The 22,467-nt window shown below is 40.3% G+C and overlaps 3 protein-coding genes across 3 annotated transcripts in view; all 3 read right to left on the minus strand.

The window, feature by feature from the left end:
• Window positions 1-1,168: 1,168 nt before the first annotated feature.
• On the minus strand, window positions 1,169-14,133 carry ticrr (TopBP1-interacting, checkpoint, and replication regulator). The gene is made up of 21 exons (XM_030425337.1): window positions 12,672-14,133; window positions 11,756-11,969; window positions 11,251-11,483; window positions 10,835-11,069; window positions 10,301-10,439; window positions 10,007-10,134; window positions 9,608-9,811; window positions 9,367-9,512; window positions 9,112-9,212; window positions 8,821-8,914; window positions 8,482-8,564; window positions 8,053-8,283; window positions 7,835-7,922; window positions 7,530-7,602; window positions 6,936-7,073; window positions 6,703-6,793; window positions 6,134-6,192; window positions 5,675-5,949; window positions 3,059-5,252; window positions 2,612-2,740; window positions 1,169-1,856 (listed from the first exon to the last, which is right to left on the minus strand). Exons 1-21 carry the CDS (start codon window positions 13,338-13,340, stop codon window positions 1,738-1,740), a joined length of 5,643 nt encoding a protein of 1,880 aa, XP_030281197.1. The 5' UTR covers window positions 13,341-14,133; the 3' UTR covers window positions 1,169-1,737.
• Window positions 14,134-14,968: 835 nt separating this feature from the next.
• alkbh3 (alkB homolog 3, alpha-ketoglutarate dependent dioxygenase) overlaps window positions 14,969-22,467 on the minus strand; it is a 36,142-nt gene continuing 28,643 nt past the window's right edge. The window contains exon 11 of the mRNA XM_030425339.1: window positions 14,969-15,123. The gene's annotated coding sequence lies outside the window, so the exon portion shown is untranslated. The remainder of the gene's footprint in view (window positions 15,124-22,467) is intronic.
• Window positions 20,747-22,373, minus strand: c8h11orf96 (chromosome 8 C11orf96 homolog). The gene has a single exon (XM_030425340.1). The coding sequence runs from the start codon at window positions 21,946-21,948 to the stop codon at window positions 21,568-21,570; it is 381 nt and encodes a 126-aa protein (XP_030281200.1). The 5' UTR covers window positions 21,949-22,373; the 3' UTR covers window positions 20,747-21,567.

Raw genomic sequence — 22,467 nt, forward strand, 5'->3', positions numbered from 1 at the left:
TCATGTTATCGGGGAAATGTCCAGAAAGGCTTCTGGAAGTACACTGAAGCACAGTACAAAAATGTTAATGCTATAGAAAAGTCAAGTCAAGAGTACAGAGCTAAATACAATCCATCATTTGTGTCAGGATTTGAAAGCTGCTGTTGAGTGACGGCCACCATCCAACATCACAGAGTGCGAGAGGCTTTGAATGTTATAATAGGGGAAACTTTCATTTTCCAGATCTGCAGAGCTGATTAAGACCAACACAGAAGGCAAGAACTGTTACTGATGTCAGAGTACACTGATTGGAAAGAGATTGAATATTTTGCTAGCAATAATTTTGTAACATGCACGTAAGTGATTTTGATCTTTTTCCATAAAGTTGTATCACTTTGATTTTGGGCTCAGTTTTGTTTGATTCACTAGGCCTTTATCACAATGGACATTGTGACTTGTCATAGTATGACAATCAATGTTGAAACTAAGAAAATTAACAATGATTATGTTGAATTCAACTATCATAAGCCATGACTATGAGCCAGCATGCACCATACCAGGGACCTGAAACCAAAGCAGGTAAATAAAATTCATTTTTTGTTTTTAACTGCTGCTGCATAGGTGTTAAAAAGACCCATGCAGCAGTTAAAAAAACCCTCCTACTTCAGGAGCAAGTTGTTGCTGAGTACTTCAATCGTTCTGTCCAAGTTGCACACCTCAGAGGTGTGTCACCTTGTCTGACTTGTGTGTACATACACTGGTTTCTGGTGTTAATCTTGTGAGTAATAATCAACAAGTATACTCTTAAAAAAAAAAAAAGGAAAAGCAGTTCTGATGAAACCTAAAGTCAAATTCCTGGTCAGATAACTGCAGTTATTAATTTTCTGGGGTTATCAGCAGCTATTATAATGTAATTTCCTGTAAGCCACAATCATAAATGTTCCACCTCCTAAAAGCACATAAAAGGGTTTATACTTCCAGGGCATTGACCTTTGAACATGCAGGTCATTACCACATGAAAGTATCAGGTTACATTTTATTTGCAGGCTGACGAACTTGAATTATGAAAGTCCCATTCACAGAGAGGAAACTCTGAAGTTAGAAGGTACCCGCTTTGACCAATATCAAATTCATGTGAACCCTAAGAAATCAGGCCGAGTAAAGGATAAAAAGATGACACTGTCAGTAATTTAGTTCAGAAAACTTGTATTTATTTACATAAAACTTTGGCAACATAAGATATTTACACCATGACTCAACCCATTCAGGCTTCCCTTTTACTTAAGAGCAAGTTTATGAGAAGGACACACTAATAAATAAACAATAATAGTTTTTACATAAAAATAGCTTCAGACTTGATTGTAAAATTGCTGATTAAGAACTGAAAAAAATGACATGACATAAAACATCATCATTTTCCAACGTTTTAGTTTCAGGAAACATGGAAAACTGCTAAAATCATTAGGAGGAACAGTAAGTGTAATTTTAAACACGTTGGCAGAACTGCATAGGTTTTTCAACTCAGTGCTAAAACCTACCTGTAATCTTTAGACATCCTGATTAAAAATAAAGTCATTGGTTAGAACAGAAAATGTGTCTGTGGAGGAGAAAGGGACATTCATTCATCTGCAAAGGCCCTTCAAGTGGTGCTTGAAAGACATTTCAGAACTGACATCAAAAGCATTTTTGACAGAATAAGGCTAAATAAAGCTTCACAGTAAAACACTGAATGGACAGTCTTTTTGCTGGTTTGGTGGTTCAGTGAAGCAGTCTCTTCCTGCTGTAGGTCTTTCCTGTGTTTTTGCGTCTGACTGGCTGGCTGAAGGGAGAGACCTCTGCACCCTCATTTCCTATCGTCCTCCCTGATACAGCCTCATCTATAAAGTTTAGGAAAAGATGATGAGTGTTAATTAATTTACAATACAAGAGAATGACAAGTTTATTGTGTTGTTCAGGTAATTAATTTCTCACCTGGAAAAGTGAGAATACACTACATGGCCAAGAGTCAGACATTACTCCATTATGTGACTAGGGCTAAAACTGTTGATTATAATCATGGCCAATTCAACTTCCCCATGACTTTCTCGATTAAGACTTGGCAATAAGGTAAAATGGCATTATTTTTGAAAGATATTACATTTGCAATAGGATTCACAATTATTTTTGTATCACAACTTACATTTTCATATAAAAACTTTTAGTCACCATGATGTGACATCGGTAAGGGTCTGTCACAAACAAACAGGTTTTCTTTGATCTGGCAAACAAGATTTATAGGCCAGGGCATCTCTGTAGCACTGCAGTATTTCATTGTAATGCTATTGCGACTGCTTGTCATTTTACCTTTATCCTTAAATTTTAAAAAATTACAACTTCTGAAATTGTAATATTCTATTTGGATATTCTGATCTCCATTAATCTTTTTGTCCATAAAATGGCAGAAAATAGCAGCTGCAATTTTCCACAGACCACGATAATGATATAACAATTTGTTTTTATTCCATCAAACTTTCTTCAGTGGAGAAAGATAATCAGTTTAATAATATACAACTGTGTAAGAAAGCAAATAGTCAGATTTGAGAAATTGTAAACGAATCAAGTGTTATTAAAACATAAGCACTGTACATCTTACCTTTTAAATTTGGCGTTCTCTTACTAGCTGAACCCGTTTTGCCTTTGAACAACAATGGAGAGTGAGTGAGGGCCAAAATCCCACTCGCTGTCACCGGTTTCCTCATCTTTGAGCTGGGAGGAGTTGCCACTGTCAAAAAGTAGAAAACAGCGGTGACAAATTTACATTTTTAGTGTGTAACATACAGTCCCTTTATAAAAAGTTTAACAATGTATTTATAATTGCATATGTTTAAACAAAATTGCTCTAATGTCAGATTTTCTTTGATTGTAATTTGTGACATTTAATCTCATGTCATTGCACACCAAATATATTTGTTCAGAATATAAAAGATATTTTAAATCAACAATGAAAGCATCTTTGTTAAAATCCCAGAACTTTAAATTTGAAACTGAAACAAAACAAGAACAAAACATTTTATTACAGAATGTGTCAACTAAAGCTTACATGACTTGACATCTCCATTTCCAGTGGCCCAGATCATTTCTTCCTCTGTTCTCTGAGGATCAGCCTCGTCAGCCTGCTGAGCCAGCTTCTCCATCCAGTACAAGTCTTCAAGTGGAGAAAGAGGAGATGCGTCTGCTCCAACTGGGGGCGACTGTTTGGAAGCCAACCCCTCGTTATTTGAGGGCCCATCCGTATCTTCAACATCCTGCAATCTGCTAACTCCAAGGTCAGCCTCCTCCAGCAGCTCCACCAGCAAAGGCTCCCCCTTCAGGCCTCGATCTTTGCCTCCAGCAAATCCAACCTGAGCTCTCTTCCTGCGATGCCAGCTGTTGAGGTTGTCTGGAGTCACTTTCCCTACACTCTGAGGTGAAGGACTCATGGGAATGATCTCTGCAGTTGCCACTGGAGACATTGTTCCCACAGGATGGCGGGTAGGGGTGTACGACTGGCAGATGTAAGTTTGGACGCTTCCACCCTTTCCTGGTGTGCTCTTGGCCGGGGTGACATGAGTACAGAGAGATGGTGAGACACATCCGGGATCTCTGTGCTTAGAGAACAAAGCCAAGGGGCTTTCCAGCTGAGAAGGTTTCATGCCAGCTAATGGACTCTGACCTCCTGACGCCAAATCACCCGCATTCATGGAATCTGTGCGTTTGATTTTAAGCTTGGGAAGTCCTGATGTCTGCATTTCCAGTTCTACCTGGTATGTCAGAGGATTTGGAGTACACATGCCTTTTTGTTTGCGAGGTCTTGCTGGGCCTCTAGGGGTTGAAAATCGAGGAGATTCATTTCCGTAGCCCAAACGAGCAGCAGCCTCCCTCTGCTGCCGGTCAGGGGTCTGCCGAAAACCATAGCTCCGGCCAGGAGGTGTACCTTGGGTAGGCACATGTGGTTTTGGAGAGAATGCACCGGACAGGTCTTCACCAGACTGTGAAGGCTTCCGTGAGAAGCTAATATTCATCTTGAGACCTCCACTGAACTGGGTCTTTATTACTGCTGCATCTACAATGTCCATACCATCATCGTCTGTGGATGCAGAGTTAAAATGTGATGAGTCAAACTGCTGAGAATCTGTATGGGAACTAGAGTCAGTTTCAGAGGTTTGGGAAGGTTCAGCCTGTAACTCTTCTTTTAGATCTGACTGCATGTTCTTTTCCACACGGTCACAGTTTTCTTCAGATTCTGTGTTTAGCACGGAGGAAACATTCTCACTAGACTGAGATCTTAAGTTATGTCTGGTGGTTCTAGCACCTTGACCAGACCTTGTTCTTGTCAAGGGCTTTGCAGGAGACTTCACTAAAGTTTGTGTTCCCTCTAACACAGCAGCACCCTCTGGTGTTAATACTGGCTTAAATGGGGATGTTGGATTTGAGCTTTTGGCTGGCGTTCGTCCAGAGCGTGTAATCATTTGGTGAGAAGGACTAGAGGTCCTGGTTTGAGTTGTAGTGTTGGGTGTAGGTGAGAGGTGGCAGTCAAGAGGTGGTGTGGATTGTGGAAGAGGCATTTCCAGTAAACTTAGTGTGTCACTTTTTTCTGGGGGTTTCATCCTGTTGTGAAGTTTTTCCGAGGACGTCTGATTTTTTTCCTTTGTGAACAATAACACATTTTCAGAAACCCTTACCTGGCTTACTTGACAAATCCTTTCAGGGGTCTTAAAAATGTCTCTTTTAGTGTTTGTGCCTTTGACAGGACTGCAGAAAGTACTGGGTGATTTCAACAGTCTGGGAGAAGTGCGCGATACAATATGAGGTGACTCTGGAACCTTGAAAGTACTGCTGTTCTCTGCCACTTTACATTTTTGAGGTGATGGAGACCACGTGACGCTCTTCTTAGGAGTCCTAGAAACTGGGCTGTTGAGTAATCCATAAGAAAAGTGACCTTCGACCGAGGCCTTGACTGGGGTCCTGAGAATACTCTTCAGAGGGCTCCTCACAGGGCTTTGCTTGGTTGGCGTTTCTACCAAAGCAGTTTTTCTGGCTTGAGATCTGAAAGGACCGCCTCTCAGACCTATACCAAGTTCACGAGAACTGCCTGCGACAGGGCTCTCTGCAACAGAGAAAACATTCATCCTGGATGGGGGTGAGGTTTTTGGAGTCGCTGGGGTACGGGGGGTCTTGGGAGTTTTGGGTGTCCTGATCCCATGGACAGCCATCCCATGTCTGCCAGGTGATTTTGTTGGTGTTTTATTTGGACTCTAAACACACACACAGACAGAGATTGCATTACACAGATAAATCCTCATTTCTTTGGCCAGCAGAAACACGTTGTGAACACACTGAAATATCAACCCCTTCCGAGTTGACACAGTGAGCTGAATTTGACTTAAGCTATGTAAATGGATGGACGAATGCATGGATGCTGTGATTAAACGGATGTATTTACATATTTATTGTACAGGCAGGGCTTTACATGGAAATATATTTCTCCGGCACAACTGAAAATAAACTGACGTGAAAATGAAATGATGCTTTCGTCATTTTGCACTTTTTTGCACAAAATTGAAGAGTATAATGATTGTATTTCATTGTGTCCAGGAAATTGTTTTAAATGTCCTCGTTCATCGTCTAATTGCATGTAATGTGTTCGGTGGACCACAATATTGAAAAGGGTACTTACCTCAAAAACACTAGAGTCTGTGAACAGCCGTGACCTGGTGGCCCTGGTGGCATGACACTGGTCAGAAGGTCGACCGGGGGACGCAGCACCAAAAAGAAGACGCATGGGCGACCGAACTGCTTTCACATTGACCCCACTGATTTTGCTATCACTGAGAGTAAGCTGGGATGCAGTGAGCGCCCTGTCCAGGTTGCGGGACCGAGGTTGAGAACTTGAGTAGAAGGTGTTTGAGTGCCTTCTAGCAAAGTTCTTTATTCTTGGGCTCCTTCTTAGGTCTGAAACAAAACCAAAGCACAAAAAAAAAAGTTATTGGTGTCGCTTAAATTATATAATGTTTCAATGTCAAAATGTTCAAGAGAAACATGCAAGAATGTTTTGTTAAACACAAGAGAAATACAGATTATATACTCAAATATGTTTTGTGTGGAAAAACAATAAAAACTGTTGTCAGTAAAATACCCTCTACAGGCTTTACTGGCGACTCTTCCACAATGCACTCTTCAGTTGGTACAGATCTCCTGGGAGGAAAAAGATCAGAAAATACATAGGTACATCTTAAGTTTCCAATAATTAGAAAATGAAAGTAGAGATGGGAATTGAGAACTGGTTGCATTTTTTCGGATCCGTCGACAATCAGTTCCTTTTATTGATGCTGGCATGTTTTCGGACAATTGTGCAATGCAAAAACAATGACCCCAAACTCAACTTCATGTGTAAACATTCAGGTGACTTCAAACTTCTGTTTTAAATACTGTAAATCTGTAGCTCGTTGATGTCATTAAGGAAATGATTGCAGCACTGAGTGACCATTGGTGATTAATCAATTCTAATACATTTGTATTTTTTTCCTACTCTGTTTCAATGCCGTTTTCAGGAAGACTCAAGGGATGATAAAAAACACACACTGAAAATTCATTAGGAATCAATAACGAAATCAAAATTCAGATTTTTGGGACATATAACTTGTGATATGTAATATAAATAGTAAGTCAGTAAGTCTCAATAGGTTTAACTGTTGTTGCACATACCTTCCCATTTTTTGACGGAACAGAAAACGACTGGACCCTTGCTTGTGATGCGGTGTTTCACACACTTTCTTTGTTAGAAGTTTGTGCCTCTCTGAAAAAAAGAAAAATCCGCTTAATTGAAATGGATGTTCAGTGAGGGAAAAAAACTTCCATCGCTCACACATATCTGAATAACAGGGATGGCTTAAAACCGATAGCAAAAGGTTTGAATTTGAAATAATTAATCCCTTTACCTTCAGATTCATGAGATCGCTTGCGTTTCAGTTTCAATCCTTCCACAGCAGACACAGACTGGCTCCTTGGCAGCTTGGCCTTCTTCGATGGCGAAACGATCTTTTGGTTGAACAAGTTTCTTCTCACCTTAGTCACCTCTGTGGACAATCAGAACATGGTCTGCATAAAGGACTCTTAATTTCATAACATCGTGATGCGTACTGCTAAATGTGTGTATATTCAAAACCAATTTCAAGGTGTCAAAATGTTACAGAATGTAACAATCTCCCACTGTTAACTTGAAAGGGGGATGTTAAGAGTTGTAGAGTTGCAGTGCCTCCATCTCCTCAAAAGGTCCATCAGAAGTGGCACACTTAGCTCCATTTTGCCACATTATGAAAGACTAAAACACATTGAGCAAACTAATGCACGGCAACGGATTGAATTACCCTATACAAGCCGTCTGTTACCTGAGGATGTTTTTTTTGACAAAATTTACCCAAATTAATTCAAGCCGTCCATAAATCACTGTTCTTAATTTGGAGCAAACTTCAAACCTTTCACAGTCACATTTCAAGCCTACTGGTAGGTTCAGCTGTAAATTTAAAGCATACCTTGTGTTTCTTGTTTCTGAGTTTGCGGTTCTGCAACAGGTTTCTCCACAGCAACACAGACCTTTGATTTGGACTAATGAAAACACAATTAATTAGGTGAGATAAACTGGATTAGACAGTTATTAAAAACATGAAACGTATGTCAAAATGTCATCTTCACTGTGGACAACAAAGTAAGTGTCAGGAAGCACTAAGCAAGTCTGATCGAAGTTTGACAATAATCTGACCAGCGAAGTTTCATAATAATCTGACCAGGATGTCAGCCGTATATCACCAGCAGCATTCATTATCTACTGTTGTCTTACAGCTCTTGTTGTCTTTTTGGGCATCTCTATTTGGCGAAGACACTGTGATGATTCAGTCATACTGCGATGGCGAGTCAGCATCCCACTTCTGAAAGTAAAAAAACAAACAAAAGATTCAAAGATAAGTCAAAGAGAAACATCATCCTATTCATTTAAATACTTAATCTTCCAGATTTTTCATAACCAATTGGTGTCTTTAACATACAGCCATTCCTTACCTCCTCTTGCTGGCTGAGCGATTTCGCAGGTCCTGCAGGCGATCTCTGCCATCTGAAACCAAGCTGTGTGTGGATAGAGGAGGTGAGGAGGCAGATGGAGAAACACTGTCCTTAGCAACTGACTCGTCACTGAAGAAGTCAGCAGGTAGAACAGCCGCCAAAGCCTCAGGGAGCTGGGTACCCAAATTATGGTAGATGTCTGCAAGCACTCGAGGGATGGCGGTCATCAACCTTCCATGACACAGAAAGACTATTGTTAAATTCTACCAAACAGATGAGGAATATTTGGCTTAATTGAGATTTCTTTGACCTGTTACAATTTGACATTGATGCTAGGATAGAACGATTTTGTTCTAAGAAGAATGCAAATATGCATTCTTTTCAGATATAACAAAAAAAAGCTCCATTCCAACAACTGCAAAAACATACCCAGGGAGAACCTCATCTTGAAGGAACCTTGCAAGGCAAACTGGGTCTTTTGTTAAGGAAATTATCCTGAGCAGTTCAGCCACCTAACCAACAGGAGAAGTGACAAGTAATTTGTTAATATTTGCTTTTCAGTTTCCCGGTCAAAACGCTTTAATACTGTTAATATAACTAAATAAATATTTCATGGTATTTTTCATCAACATATGTTGCAAAAGAATGGCGGTGTTAACCTTTCAAGACAATGACACACGTAGCCCGAGTTACTCCCCAGTTGCCCTTTGTAATAACATGAAAATAAAAGACTGAGTTGCACGGAGTCCTCAATAGCAAGCATCTTACCTCCTCTGCCATCTGATCAACATCCAGTGAGTCAGACTGCTCTGAGGAGAAAAGTCTGCACAACTCCAGCCTCAGCAAAGCCTGAAGTTGGCACCTAGAAAAGACCTATTGTGTTACTGACACATAAATAAAATTGACTTAGAATAGAAGGGCTTTCTCAACACTGTTTAAGTGTGCAGGATGGACACAAATGTTTATTAGTAATGACACTTGATATTTTAAGCCTTGAGAGAGAGACAGTATAATCCATTGACTCTAAAAACACCACACAAAAAGGCAGAAAGCACTTACTCTCTGATTTTGCTATCAACATCAGCAGCCGTGTTATAGAGCTGTCTGATTGATTTGCTGGTCTTGAGGACATGATGCTGGACAAACAGTGCGATGTTTACCTGTGGATTTAATGTCAATTATGCAAATTAATCACGGCCAAACTTCATCTATCACTTCCCCCACCGTTAAATTATGATAAGCAGTCTGGGGATAAGATAAAAGTGGGCCAGGTAAGAATCTTGAAATACATATAAAAGCCATTACTAGTCTCACCTCCTGGTCTGATTTTGCCACAAGGAAGTTTTTCACAGCAGACAGAAGGTGCTGGACACCAGTGATAAGAGACGAGTCCCTCTCTACCACAGTCTTGTCATAAGTGGACTTCAGATAGGACAGCAGCTCTGCCTCACTGGTGAAATCTGAGCAAGGTGAGATGGTTATTAATTAATTTGTTTTCACTTTGTTGCAAAAAAAAGACTGCATAGTGTTGTAAAGATTTAAGCAGCACACTCACTGATGGTGTTCACTCCTTCAGATTTGTTCCTGTCACTTGACCGTCTCTTTCCTCGTCTCTCTGGCCCCTTGCCCTCGACTCCTATCTGCTCAGCTTCTGCCTGATTCTTTTGGGCTTTGACGTTCAGCCGAGCTACGTTCAGCATCTGCAAAGAGCGGCTCATGGTCTTCATCTTCTGCTTCACTGGTGTGCGCTGAGCGCCACCTGTTGATCAAAGATGGGAAACAATAGAGCAATATTTAGTGATGCTTATAAATTTTCATACCATTTTAAAATATGAATTATATTTCTGCTTATGTTTCAAAGGATAATTAGGGATTCCAAGTATAGTGATACATTTCACAACCTTTATAGAAACTCTGGAATTTTAATTAAAAAGAACAAATAAGAACATCTCACGTTTCTTGCCCCTCTTGTCATTTGCACCCCTGGATGTTTGATACAGTTCACCCAGACCACTGATCAGCTCCTGCTGCAGGACAGAAGATTCCTCCTCTTCTTTTTGCTCTGGCACTGCATGCAGCAACCTGTCCAACAAAGAAAGTGAACTATCAGGACTATTATCTTATATTTTTAGCTGAGACATATGTTTTTTAAAGATGCATTTGATTATTTTTGTGTTTACATTCTCATTTGCTTCAAAAGCATTATGGAAAAATCAAGCTGACATTTTGAAATCCTAATCAACCTTACCTCATTGACTCCATTAAGTGGGAACTCACTCCTGACTTGTCTGACTGGGGGAACCAATTTTCTAACATGCCTTTGGTCAGCGGGCAATGGCTGACTTCCTGCTGAGCCCACTCAGGAACTTGATGATCCTTTGGCTGGTCTGAGGAATTAACCATATCAGCAATAAACAGCAAGAAATTAAATATAATATGTACTAAACTGCAACCATCTCACACATACAAGTTTTTTTTCAAATTCCATGAAACACACACATAAATAAGGAACATAAATTTTAAAAACATGCATTCCAACAGTAATCTACCATTACAAATGTAAAAGGAAAATCAAAACATTATACTATACTGTTAAAATATATTAAATGTAACCTGTGGGTTCACACCTACAAGCAGCTATAAGTCAACCTACAACCTTCTGTTGACTTACTTTTTTTTATTTTTGGTGTACTAATGATATGTGTCCTTGATGGAATTACTGAAAAATCCAGGCAGAATCTTTTTACATTTTGAACAATGAATATCACTATTCTTTCCTTACCATCAACACTATCACCATCCTCCTCCATGATGTTGTACACTACTCCCAGAACACTGCTCACAACATCTGGAAGTTCAGCTGAGGTCTCTGCTGTAGCAGGTGCAATGATTTCGGTGGTCAGGAACTGGTTTTGCTGAGTGATTCCTGACTGGAGAACTGTGAGCAGAGCTGTAGAGTGTGACAACGGGGAGAGGACAGCTGAGCATACCAGCCCGCTGTCATTCACCTCAGAAAGCTGCGGGAACAAACAAAAAAGACAGGAAAAAGCAGAAGTTATTCAATCAGAAGCTATTCAGTTAATACCCACAGAAGATAAGGATATTTTACAACAGGATCTGTAATGACTCCTTAAGGTTGAAACATATGCAGAGCCTTAACTGTGACAGCTGCACTGTATAATTGATAATTTGTCTCACCATTTGCAGAGAATGAGTAGACATTTGCACGAGAAGATGCTGAAAGGCAGCAGCTGCCTGGTCACTGTTGCTGGAGCATTGAAGCACCCAGGACTCTGTGGGGGTCTGTGTCAGGGAGGAGGCATCCCAGTCCCGCAACACTCCTTTAAGACACACTTTCACTGACTCTGGGAGAAGCCTCTGTCTGCAAGACACTGGCTCAACCATGATGCCACAGCTCTGCATCACATCACCTGTTGGGTGAAGAATAACACACTTAATAAAGGCAGATTATATTCAACTCTAGGCTTGATGTGCTTAATTTCCTTTCCCTGTCATTTATTTAGATCATATCATTTTCACTGTTGCATTCTGTTTTTTCTTCAATGAGGATGCAGAGTATGATGTCTCATGGTTATTTAATACCTGTATTCAAACTAAAGATTGTATGAATAACAGCTGCAATATGTCAGGCATATCTGAGTTGTAACAGACAATGTTAAGGGTTCACTTTAATGTTACCAACCTTGCTCCCACTGCAGAACACCACCTTTGACAGGAAAAGCCAGGCGGTAAAGCCTTTCAGAAGATAGCAGATATCCAAAGCTAGACCTGAATGCAAAGGCCTCTTGAGTGCAGCAGAGATTCAGCAGCACAACCACAGGGATCACTCTGCCATCCACCTGAGCAAGAACCTCAGACAGCTTGTCAAAGCCAAGATGGTCCTCACACCTCATGACCTGAAATAAGACGAAAGATCAAAAGTTGCTTTTGTCACTGAAAATTTATATTTTTTATTTATTATTTTCCAAATAGTCATTCCAGCAGGTAGATATATGTCACTAATGACTGGATGTGTATAGCCATTTCTTAAATTGCACAGTTTGGTTAAAAAGGAAATGATCTGAGTTAAATGCCTTGACAAGAAGCTTTTAAATCTCAAAAGTTACTGATACTGTTTTTGCGACATGAGTAACACACAATTACTTTTTAGACTCTAGTTATAGTAGGGTTAGAGATGAGTAACATATATAGGGAAAAGCCAAAACAAAGTGTCTCTGTAAGGTGCCCTGCCATAAGAAAATCAAAAATTATCCAGAGCACAGTAATAAACACCTTTCTTTCAAAAGTCCTAGTCCAGTCCAGTGTCTGGATGATGATGGTGGAATGAGCTTCCAAGCACATCATTCCAAAATCTCACATGTGCTCAACTAGGTTGATGTCCTATACAGAGTACTAATGATTTTGTTCTCAAATATATCACACACCACTAGGAAATTCTACAACATACAATAGGAATGTCTAATATTTGTATGTCAATGATTTATTATCAACGTATTGATTTATAAATATTGTGATTTTTGACGTTGTCTAAATCGTCCAGCTCTTGTTGGTGCCTGATGATAATATTCTAATGCTACAGTGCTCTATGCTATACTCACCTGGGCATGGGATCTACTGTCAACCCAGTGCAGCACAACCTGTCGCTGGACCAGCAAATCGTGAAGGCCCCTGGATATCATTTGGTCAGTCACATCCGTAGGCAGGTCATGGTTTTCCAGAAAAAGGTAGTCCACAAGTTGTGCCCTGGATCGTGGACACTCTGAGACAATAAACACCACATTCCTCCCTTTGTTTGAAATATCATCGTCCTGTGAAACATTTGCAGCTCGGCTCGACTTCCTTGGCCTCAAGGACAGTTTAGTGGGAGAAGTGATGTCTGGCCTGTCCCATTGGAAGTCCAGAAGGGTTTCTTTGAGTGCGTTTTGAACTGAAGCAGACTGACTGCACTGCAGCTTCTGACGAGAGGGGCACGGTTTATCCTTCACGTCAAACTTGGTTTCAAACTCCAGTTCAAAATCCTCAAATGTTTTGTGGCGAAGCTCCTTAAAGTCAGATCCCCTTGATATTAGCCTGGCATTGCGGCCAGTCTTTGAGTGAAAGAATTTATAACCCCAGCGCACCTTGTCAAATCCGTATTTGCAGCTGAAATGTAGCAGAAGTTGCAATATTCCTCGTTTCACGAAATGATTCTTGACATCCAGTTGATCGCCTGAATCGTGATCTCCATAATCCACATCGATCACAAAAACCAAGTTGTGTAAAGCCATAACGTTACCGTCAACTGCAGTGTCCCGAAAAGACTGCGAATGGCTCCAGATCCCTTAAGTCAACGATAAGCCATTGAAAGAGGTCTGGCTTATTCAAAAGTATTCATGTCCACTGTCATTAGTTTATCAAATCTGGCCCAACTGGTTGCCCATTGTGCTTGGGCACAAGGACGCCATTTACAGCTGCCAACATAAGGGCACTTCTACGCTATTTAGCTAACTTAGCAAAGTATGGTAGCTAACGTAACGGTAGCAACGTACTCACAAATTAGCGTAGGTAAGTTTGACATCAATTTAGCTCTCGCTGTTGACTGACATAACCGCACCCAGGATAGAAAACAAACACGAGAAGTTATCCTTAAAGCTAGTTGAAGTTGTCATATAACGATATTCGATTATCTGACGCTTAATTCTTCCATGATCGCCATTTTGTCGTAGCTGTCTGTCCTTAACCGTTCGCGCTTTTGGAAGGAGAGCCCACCCCTTCGATGTGATTGGTTACATGCTTAACAACAACATCGTAATTGGCCCAAAATAAGGCTTACGCTAGCCGGTGATTCGCCAAAGGTCTCATATTAACTTTTTATTGGTCAAGTGCACCATCCATCAAATGCGGACCGTATGAAACATAACACAGGAACAGGATGGACTAAATGACTGACAGGCACCACCTGCATTTAACTTTTAAAAACTAGTTAGTCGTTGTTAAGATTTAAGTTAAATCAATATGGAACAGATCATTTGAAGATAAAAGCAGTACGCCGACCTGGTAGTGTCTGAGTTATCAATAGTGCCACTATGTTAAAGTTGACTGTTGTGTAAAGCTAACGTTAGCTAGTGTAGATTGTGTAAAAGTGCTGTAAACAGACATCAGCAGAACACTGCCCCCTGCTTTCGTTGATTTCCACTTTTTAACACTAAAAGTAAACATTTGCCCCATCCATAACATGTCAAATGAAAAATAACAAATAAAAAGTTGAATTGAAATTAGACTACAGATTACCAGATATGGGGAAAGCAACATGTTCAGAGGAATGTTCTTATGAATGGCACCTGGGGATTTGACAAAGAAGTCAAGAAGTAGAAGATTTTGTTTTAGCAGCCAGTGCTGCATGTTTAAAGGAAAACGACAAAATAAAAAACTGGCAGGACAACAGGTTTTTTTTTTATTCTTATTATTATTATTGTGTTGGTCCACAGATGACTATCTACTTGCTCTGGTGCGCCAAGTAAAGCAGTGAGAATTATAGCTTGGCATCCTCAACCATTCAGTCTCTCACTGCCTAAAATGGAGAAACTCACATTCAGAGCAATACTTGGCTTTGATCTAGAGGTCTGCTGCTTCTTACTGCTTTTTTCAACTTTCCCTCAAAATTCCCACAAGTTTTAGGCAAAACAAGATCAGTGACTGCAGATCAGGAAAATGCACGTTATCTTGTTCTCAGCGTCCTGCGGTTGGATTTTTATCAATTCTGTGACTACAGATGCATGAATAGATTTTTTCAGATTTACATACTGAGGTCTGTCAGCATTGGTATTTTTTTAATAATAATGAACATTGCAAGGTTAAATAAAGACCTTTATTCATCAACATATATTATAATTCAGGAAATAATCAAGTCACCATATTGTCTTTGGTTGTATATTGCACATAATTACAGTAGATGTCTTCATTAAAACCTCTATGAAAAAAAAATCAAAATCCTTGAAACTGGCATTGCTCTCAGCTTCACTGTTCTCTGCACATGGATGGGTGAGTATTTCATCTTTCTCCTCCACAGGGCTGGAGGGAAAACCAGAAAAAAAAAAGGTTTAAGGAAATAGAACACTGGGAGAGGAGGTATGTGGGTCACCTTCTGTTTTGCATCCCTAATCACCTCTTTTCTGCAGCACCAGGGGGAGATGAAGAGCTTAGAAAAAGCTTTGAAATAGAGACAGAGATGAAAGAAGAACGCTGAATGTTCTAGACTCTGCTTTCTCCGTCCTACCAGACACCTCCTAAGTCATGAGACCAGGATGTAGGTCAGGGATGCTTTTGGGAGGGAGAATGCTACTGCTAAAACTAAATACAAACTGGCACAGACATATGGATGCACAAATACACAAATACTTAAGTGTACATGCATGCACTCCTAACACTCTTGGTTAGCTCAAGGTCAGTCAATACTGATCAGTCTTTGTGAGGGGTCAAAGTTCAGGTGTAATGTAACTGGAGTCATGATCATAGTAAATATTGCCTGTGGAATAAAACAGAAACAACAGTGATAAAAGCTTGGACAACAAGTTTGGAGGGTATTTTATGTCACTCATGGTTTGCAAGTTTTCACAGCGTTATTTTACATTAATTACAAGGTCCAGAGAGAATGTCTTAACAACTGTGAGACATTTTGGGGTGAGGTTTAGTACCCTTAGGCCTTCTTGCTCCCTGGAGCAACCTTGTTGAAATACTTCAGTTTATAACAGATACCTTTAATTCTAATAACCAATTTCTTATCTTAACAGCATGTTAATAACTTTGGTTTTAAGTGTGCCCAAAATGTCCTACTCTGCCTGTCACTCAAACAAGCAATGCCCAATTGTAGATAACTGTTATATAATGGATAAACTGCCATTTTTCTTGGTAACATTGTCAACTAATGTCTCAAATCTGATTGTAAAAATGCTTGGAAACAGCTGGGAAATGTCGCTGCTCTCCATCATATCCAAGCTGAGACTAATGTGTCCTAAAATGGCCACAGATGATAAACCCTTGTGATATAAATGAGGAAAGTTGTCTCTGTTTTAACTGGTTGAGGGTTCAAAATATCAATTTGGAGTTAATTGCATACCTTGATGGATGCCAACCAAGCAAGCGGTCATCATACATACACTACTATCATCAACATGCAATGAGGGCTCATGTGCAGATGTGAGTTCTAAGACAGACACAGTACCAACACACAAAAGCATCAACAGGCTGATTACCATAATATCCTCCAGGCTGTGGGTGGAATCACTGAGCAGATGCTTTTAACTTGGCAGAGACGACTTTTGTTCCAAAGCAAATATTGTACCTGATTTTATTCATTGTGACCTGTGTATGTGCGTAAATCACTACAATAGCCTTTCTGAGATGTGAATGAAGCCTTCTTTACCTCAGTGAAGTGGGGTCGTCTTATTCAGTCACTTTGAAACCTTTTCTGATCCCACTGACCCTAAAAATAAATCCCTCTGTTTGTGCAGACCGGTCTCCTCGTGTGTTTGTACTACAAACAAAGCAGGGAACTGGCTTGTTTTAGGGACATGTTGTAATAATGTTCACTCACAGTGCTTTCCAAAATAATTAAATCTGGTGCAGTTAATAAGGGGATATTTCAAATAAAATCAAATTATGTTGAACACAAAAGAAAGAAAGAAGATGCAATCCTAGGATAATTACAGCAGGAGCAAATTAGATCTGAACAAAATATATGAAAAAAGTTTAATTTGTTAACATACAGACATATAAGTTGCTTTTGCAACACCAAGGTATCCTTTTCACAATGAAAGCAGGCAACATGCAGTCTCTTTTATGCTATGGGACATGCCTTGCATCAGTTATTTTTCTTGAAGCCCAGTTTATCTGAGTCGTTTGTCATTCAAAGAAAAGACAATTTTGCACCCACTGGTTTAACCTTAAACACACTACCAGGAACTTTTAACTGACTCTGGAACAGTCAAAATTTCATACTGACCCACATAAGCAAACAAGACCGTCAGCGAGAAGACTGGCTATTTCTGTTATTATAGTTTTTCCCAATGCCTGTCAGCAGGTTAGATTCCAATTCATCTGAGTTGGATGAGTCCTGACATTTAAACTACTTTAATGAGTGCTGAGGATGGACTGAAGGGGGCCACAGCTTGAGGAAAGAAGCTGTGCTATTCTGACGATACAGTAAGGAACTAAAACAAAGTTCACTTTGTTCCTTCTTGTCCACAGGAAATAAAACAAGAAATAGCCAAAAAATTAAAAGTTCCTTGTAGTAGCTTTAAAAAATGTGTGCAATAGTAATCCAACTTGGTGAGGGATTATAGTGTATGTATAACGTCTATTGTTACGTTTTAAAGCTGTAAATTCCTCTTTCACATTCACAGGACAAATTTCCAATAAAGTATATCGTATTGGTATGTCAAACAGTTGTAGATAAAACCAGTAAAAGGGATTAAAAGCAGAAATGAACAAATTAAGCATTATGTAAAGTTTTGAAAGAGGTACATATTTGGAAGTATCTAACATCATTCCATTAAAAAAGCATAAAATGCATATTATGTCACCTACTTTTATCATCGATTGTAATAGGACTTGTTAATTCTTGTCTTGTAAATTGGCATTTGTTTTCACCAAAGTTTAAACTCTTCAGCTGCTGATCCCACATATAAAATAAGAAAACCTTTTCCGGCAAGACACTGGGTGTTCATGTCTGATTGCTGTCGGCCTTGTTTCATCTTGTCTGGCTTCAGCTAACACACTGTCATTACAGTAGTGCACTTAAAGCAGTCATGTTGCCCGTCAAACATCTTCAAACTCCATCCCACTTACAATGAGGAAAACACTGGCACTTTAACAAGATTATGTATTGCTTTCAGGTTACGTTCCAAGTCATTGGGCTAAATAGTCTCTGTACAGTTTGTTCCATGTGCTACAGGTTTTATTTAACAGTTGATTGCCCTTTTATGTGATTTCGTCTGCTGCCAGGTTGTAAAAATAGACACCACGTATGCCTCAATGACCCCTTTTGGAACTCCTTTATGCTGCTTCCCCATTGATTATAAAATTAAACTGATTGCTTTTAGGGGTCAGGTATGTCTGGTTTCCTACCCCAGCTCTAGTTAGGGGTGAAGGTTTGACCCTAAATGAACTGAAGAGCAATTTTCTTAGTGCCAATACTCAAATCAAAGAAAAATCAAAGGTGGCAAAGCCTTAAGTGTCCAAGCACTGTGCCTTAATTTTAAACATGTTCATTTTTAAAGGAAGTGTAGTTGGTCACACTAACAATCAGTCTTTCTGGCCAAATCTGGGTTATAATCAGTCTTTATACCATATCTAGAGAATTAAGCATCTGTAATGCATTTATATTTACACATAAGATTTGGTAGGAAAAAGAGAAGGCATGACTAGAGACCAGGCTTTTAGTCCTGCATATGATGCCAAACATGTTTTTCTCTTATCTCCATCTACCTCTTTCTCAGAACTGTGGAACACTCCTTAAGCAAAATCTCAGTGACGCAAATGCTTCAAGAGTTGCGTTGTCACATATGAAAACAGACCATAATTCTGCTGTGGATGTGGTTAAGGATGACAGCTCTACAAGCACTAGACAAACAATGACTAATGTGTGTTTTTGTGACAGACGAGGAAAGAGGTATGGAGACTTATCATGTTCTACCCGCTGTTTTCTGTCCATCCCCGCTCCTGGATGGGAGACAAGAAGAGGCTGTTGTTAAATAGAAGGGCATTTGTGCTTTGGTTCAGCAGGCTGGGGTTGTCTCACAGCTGAGATCATGTTGAAATGCTGTTTCTCTTGCATGCACTAGAAGATGAGAAGTGTGCGCACGCATTAATATGTAACAGTTAAAGGAAAAGCTGGCAATATTCTGGGTTTTTTTATATTATGAGCCAATAACAAGGAAAGAGCCCCTGATGCTACATACACTGAGATATGTGTGTGTTTGAGTCATCATTTCCGAAAACATCTATTTATCTATTTACTCCCGGAAGGAGTTTTCTACAAGGTCCATTTTCAGCGGCCTAAAACATCATTCAGATGTTTTTAAAAGGCCAAAAAAACCCCTTTGTTTTCAGAAATACCCATGGACGTTTGGACACGGCCTAAAACCTACAAGAACACATAAATGAGCCACATGTTGACAGGTTCTTTTCATTAATGCCAGCATGGGCACTTTAGTTTGAGTCAAACAATTATATTCACCAAGAGCTATACATGCTATAACACTGATTGTGTTATCCCTAATTGAAAATAATCCACAACTCACACTATCTCCTCCTGTTTGTGTAACATTTACAAAAAAATACAGCTGTTGAGAAACTATATGCTTGTTACTTTGGCAGGGAAAGCAGAAAGTGTTGAGAGTCTTTTTTGGTTTGTTGAGAGTAAGAAAAACATAGAGTGGTACCTTTTGTTGGAAATATTTGGGGTAAGGTAAGTAACAACTCAACAAAATACATATTCATTTGATATAATTGTTTAGTCCTTCTTAGACATTTTATTGAAGAAATGTTATATATCTTGAATAGTGAATGGTCACCCCCACTGCTATCACTTTCTGCCTCACAAACGCTGATCTCCAATCTGCGTACTTCTTTGATAACTCTTCGTCTCGGCACACATCATAGTCCAACACTTAAGCAATTCTCTAGAGAGACCGTCTCTCTCTCTCATCTGGCAGATTTACTTAATCAGAGTCTATTTTTAGTCAAGCCACATGCAACTGAAGCAGGTTCTCAACTAAAGCCCCTGCAGCATTGTCTCAGTCTGCTGACTCGTGCTCGGATGGAAGTCACACATCACGTTTAACTTGTCACCAAGTGGATTAGGAGAGTAGGGTTATTAGCAACAGGAGGGACGGCTGCAACGGATCTCTGTGGGGCTCGAGAGGGCACGTCTCTCAGCGAGCTGGTGGTTGTTGTGGATGAGTTCACAGATGAAAACCTGATATTACTTAACGTGCGTCAAGCATGCCATAGACGCAGCTCAAGTAGTGAGTGTTTACACGTGGGTATGACATCAGTTTATCTTAACAATAACAATGGAGATGGACAGCCAGTAAAGGCTACACATCACTTCCTGTTGTTTCATAAATTCCTCCTTTATGTATTTCTTATTTTGTGATTAGCTTTTCTGAAAGGATGTTTTTTTTCTCTACCCAAGAATTGGTCAATTGAGATTTTGTCATTGACTTGGGGCTAAGATTTTGTGCCCTTTTCATGTATTCTCAATGCTTACTTGTGTGTCTTTTCCAACTACTTCACTCTTCTCGACTACAGGAGTCTGTGCTTGCAATTTTTGCACTTATGCATATATCTCGAAAATAAACTAAAGAGGAAGAATAGTCCAACTGCAACTTTACAGGCAAGTACACTTTGGTGAGCTTGCTTGAGTATTTTGTTATCTCAAGAAATTGGCCTTTAGTTTAAATTTTTTTTTTACATTATGTTTTTGCCCGTTTTCCATGGCTTTATTGGACAGGATAGGTGACGAGTTGACAGGAAATCAGATAGAGAGGGGAGATGACATGTAGCAAAGGGCCACAGGTTGGACCTGAACCCCGGATGAAGACTCTGCACACCGGGGCGCCCCTTGACCTTGTTGTTACAACAATTGGACTCCCTCAAAATAGATGATAAATGAAAAGAAAATAGCTCAAAATACTTGAAAATATTTATTAAAGTACATATAACAAACATTGTAGTGTATATGTATAAAGTAACACAAATATACAGTATAAAGGTTATGATTTTCTTTCAAAGTCAAGGTGACTTTAGAAGAGCAACACATCTACAACTCCACTTGGTTATGAACAAAATAAGAGAATAAATAAAGACATTTAGAAAGGCATTTTCTTTTCGCTCAAGAATTGAAGCAGGAGCAGAGATTTGATTCACTGTGAAGCTGGAAAACAAGAGCTTGAACTCCTGACAAAGCTTTGTGTTGGTACTCTACTGCCTCAGTGACGGCCTGGTCACTTTCAGTGCTCAGTACATTGCTTAGTCAAAGTACATACAGCATGGCAAGTCACAATACTAACAATTTGAACAGTCTTTTCTAAGGTGACTGGTCAAGTAGAAAAATCTGGATTGAAACAAAAATACCTATACAATTTTAAAGTGGAAAAATATCAACCATCTTCATCATTCAAGTTTCCTCACAGACATCTACAGTAGAAAAGGAATACATTTGAAGTGTTGTGTGTTCAACACTGCGTCATCTGCTACTTTCACACTCATCATATCTATACAGCAGTATAACCAGCTGTGGCACTGGTAGAGATCTTTACAGATATGCATCAAGTGCATCCTCGAGCTATATACTGTATGTTGATATGTTAGTATATATTAACAGCAGCAGCTCACACACATATACACACACACACAGGCAGGCTGGCAGAAAGGCCAGTTTGGTTCAGTTCAATTGGCCTCCATTCGAAGCGGCGTCATGGAGAAGCAAGGAACGAGGGTGCCGGGTACCACTCACTGGGTAGAGTCGGAGTCACTGGAGTCCAGGCTGGCCTGTGTGGGTGCAGGGGTGCAGCTGTGATGGCCAGTCGGCAGGCAGTGGAGGGTCTGTGTGCTCCGCCGCAGGTTCTCTAGGGACTGCAGGAAGGAACGACGTGCCCTCTCCTCCTCCAGGGGTGATGAACCCTCTTCTTCTACCTCTGCAATCTCAGCAAAGGTGACAGGCTGTGTTTTGAAGCGAGCCTCGCGAGATCGGCGTGAGCGGCTCTTGCCCCGTGCTGGGCCCTTGGGGACAGGCAGCTGCTGGGGGAACTCCTCCATGGCTGAGGCCATAAGGTGGGCCGGCAGGGCGTGGAAGCCAGACGCCTCCATAACCATCTGACGCACAGCAGCCATTGGCAGAACAGTGATGGGTATGAAAGTAAATAAAATGTGAACACAGTTGGAAGAAGACAGCTAACTGCCTTTGCACCTCTCAAGCTTTTCTTTCCTTGCTCCTCGTCCTGTTTGAAGAGAAGTCTAAGGTGCAAAGCAAGAGTTTGTCCAAAGTCAAGCCGAAACAAACACTCCTCAAAAAGTCCAGGCACGCTGAAGATTAAATGTCTTAAATAAACAAGTGCTCTGGTCAGTCTTCACTCCTCTGTATGAGAGCTTCTGTTTCAACTCTGCTGCTGCCTGATGTCTCTTTTCTCTCTGTTAGCTGTTTCTCACTCTGTGTGTGTGAATCTCAGTCTGCTGAGGCTAATGCCACCGACAGCTCCAGCACTCTCTTTTATAGCAGCTCACTACCCACCCAGTATCTTCCCTCTCTCGCTCTCTCTACTCCTCGTGTTTGCCAGGTCCCTCCCACTCCCCTCCTCCCCACCTCCCCTCTCCGTCACAGTTCCGGCCTTCAGAGCAGTCAGTCACCCTACC

This window comes from Sparus aurata, chromosome 8 (genome assembly GCF_900880675.1).
Source record: "Sparus aurata chromosome 8, fSpaAur1.1, whole genome shotgun sequence".
Taxonomy (NCBI): Eukaryota; Metazoa; Chordata; class Actinopteri; order Spariformes; family Sparidae; genus Sparus; species Sparus aurata.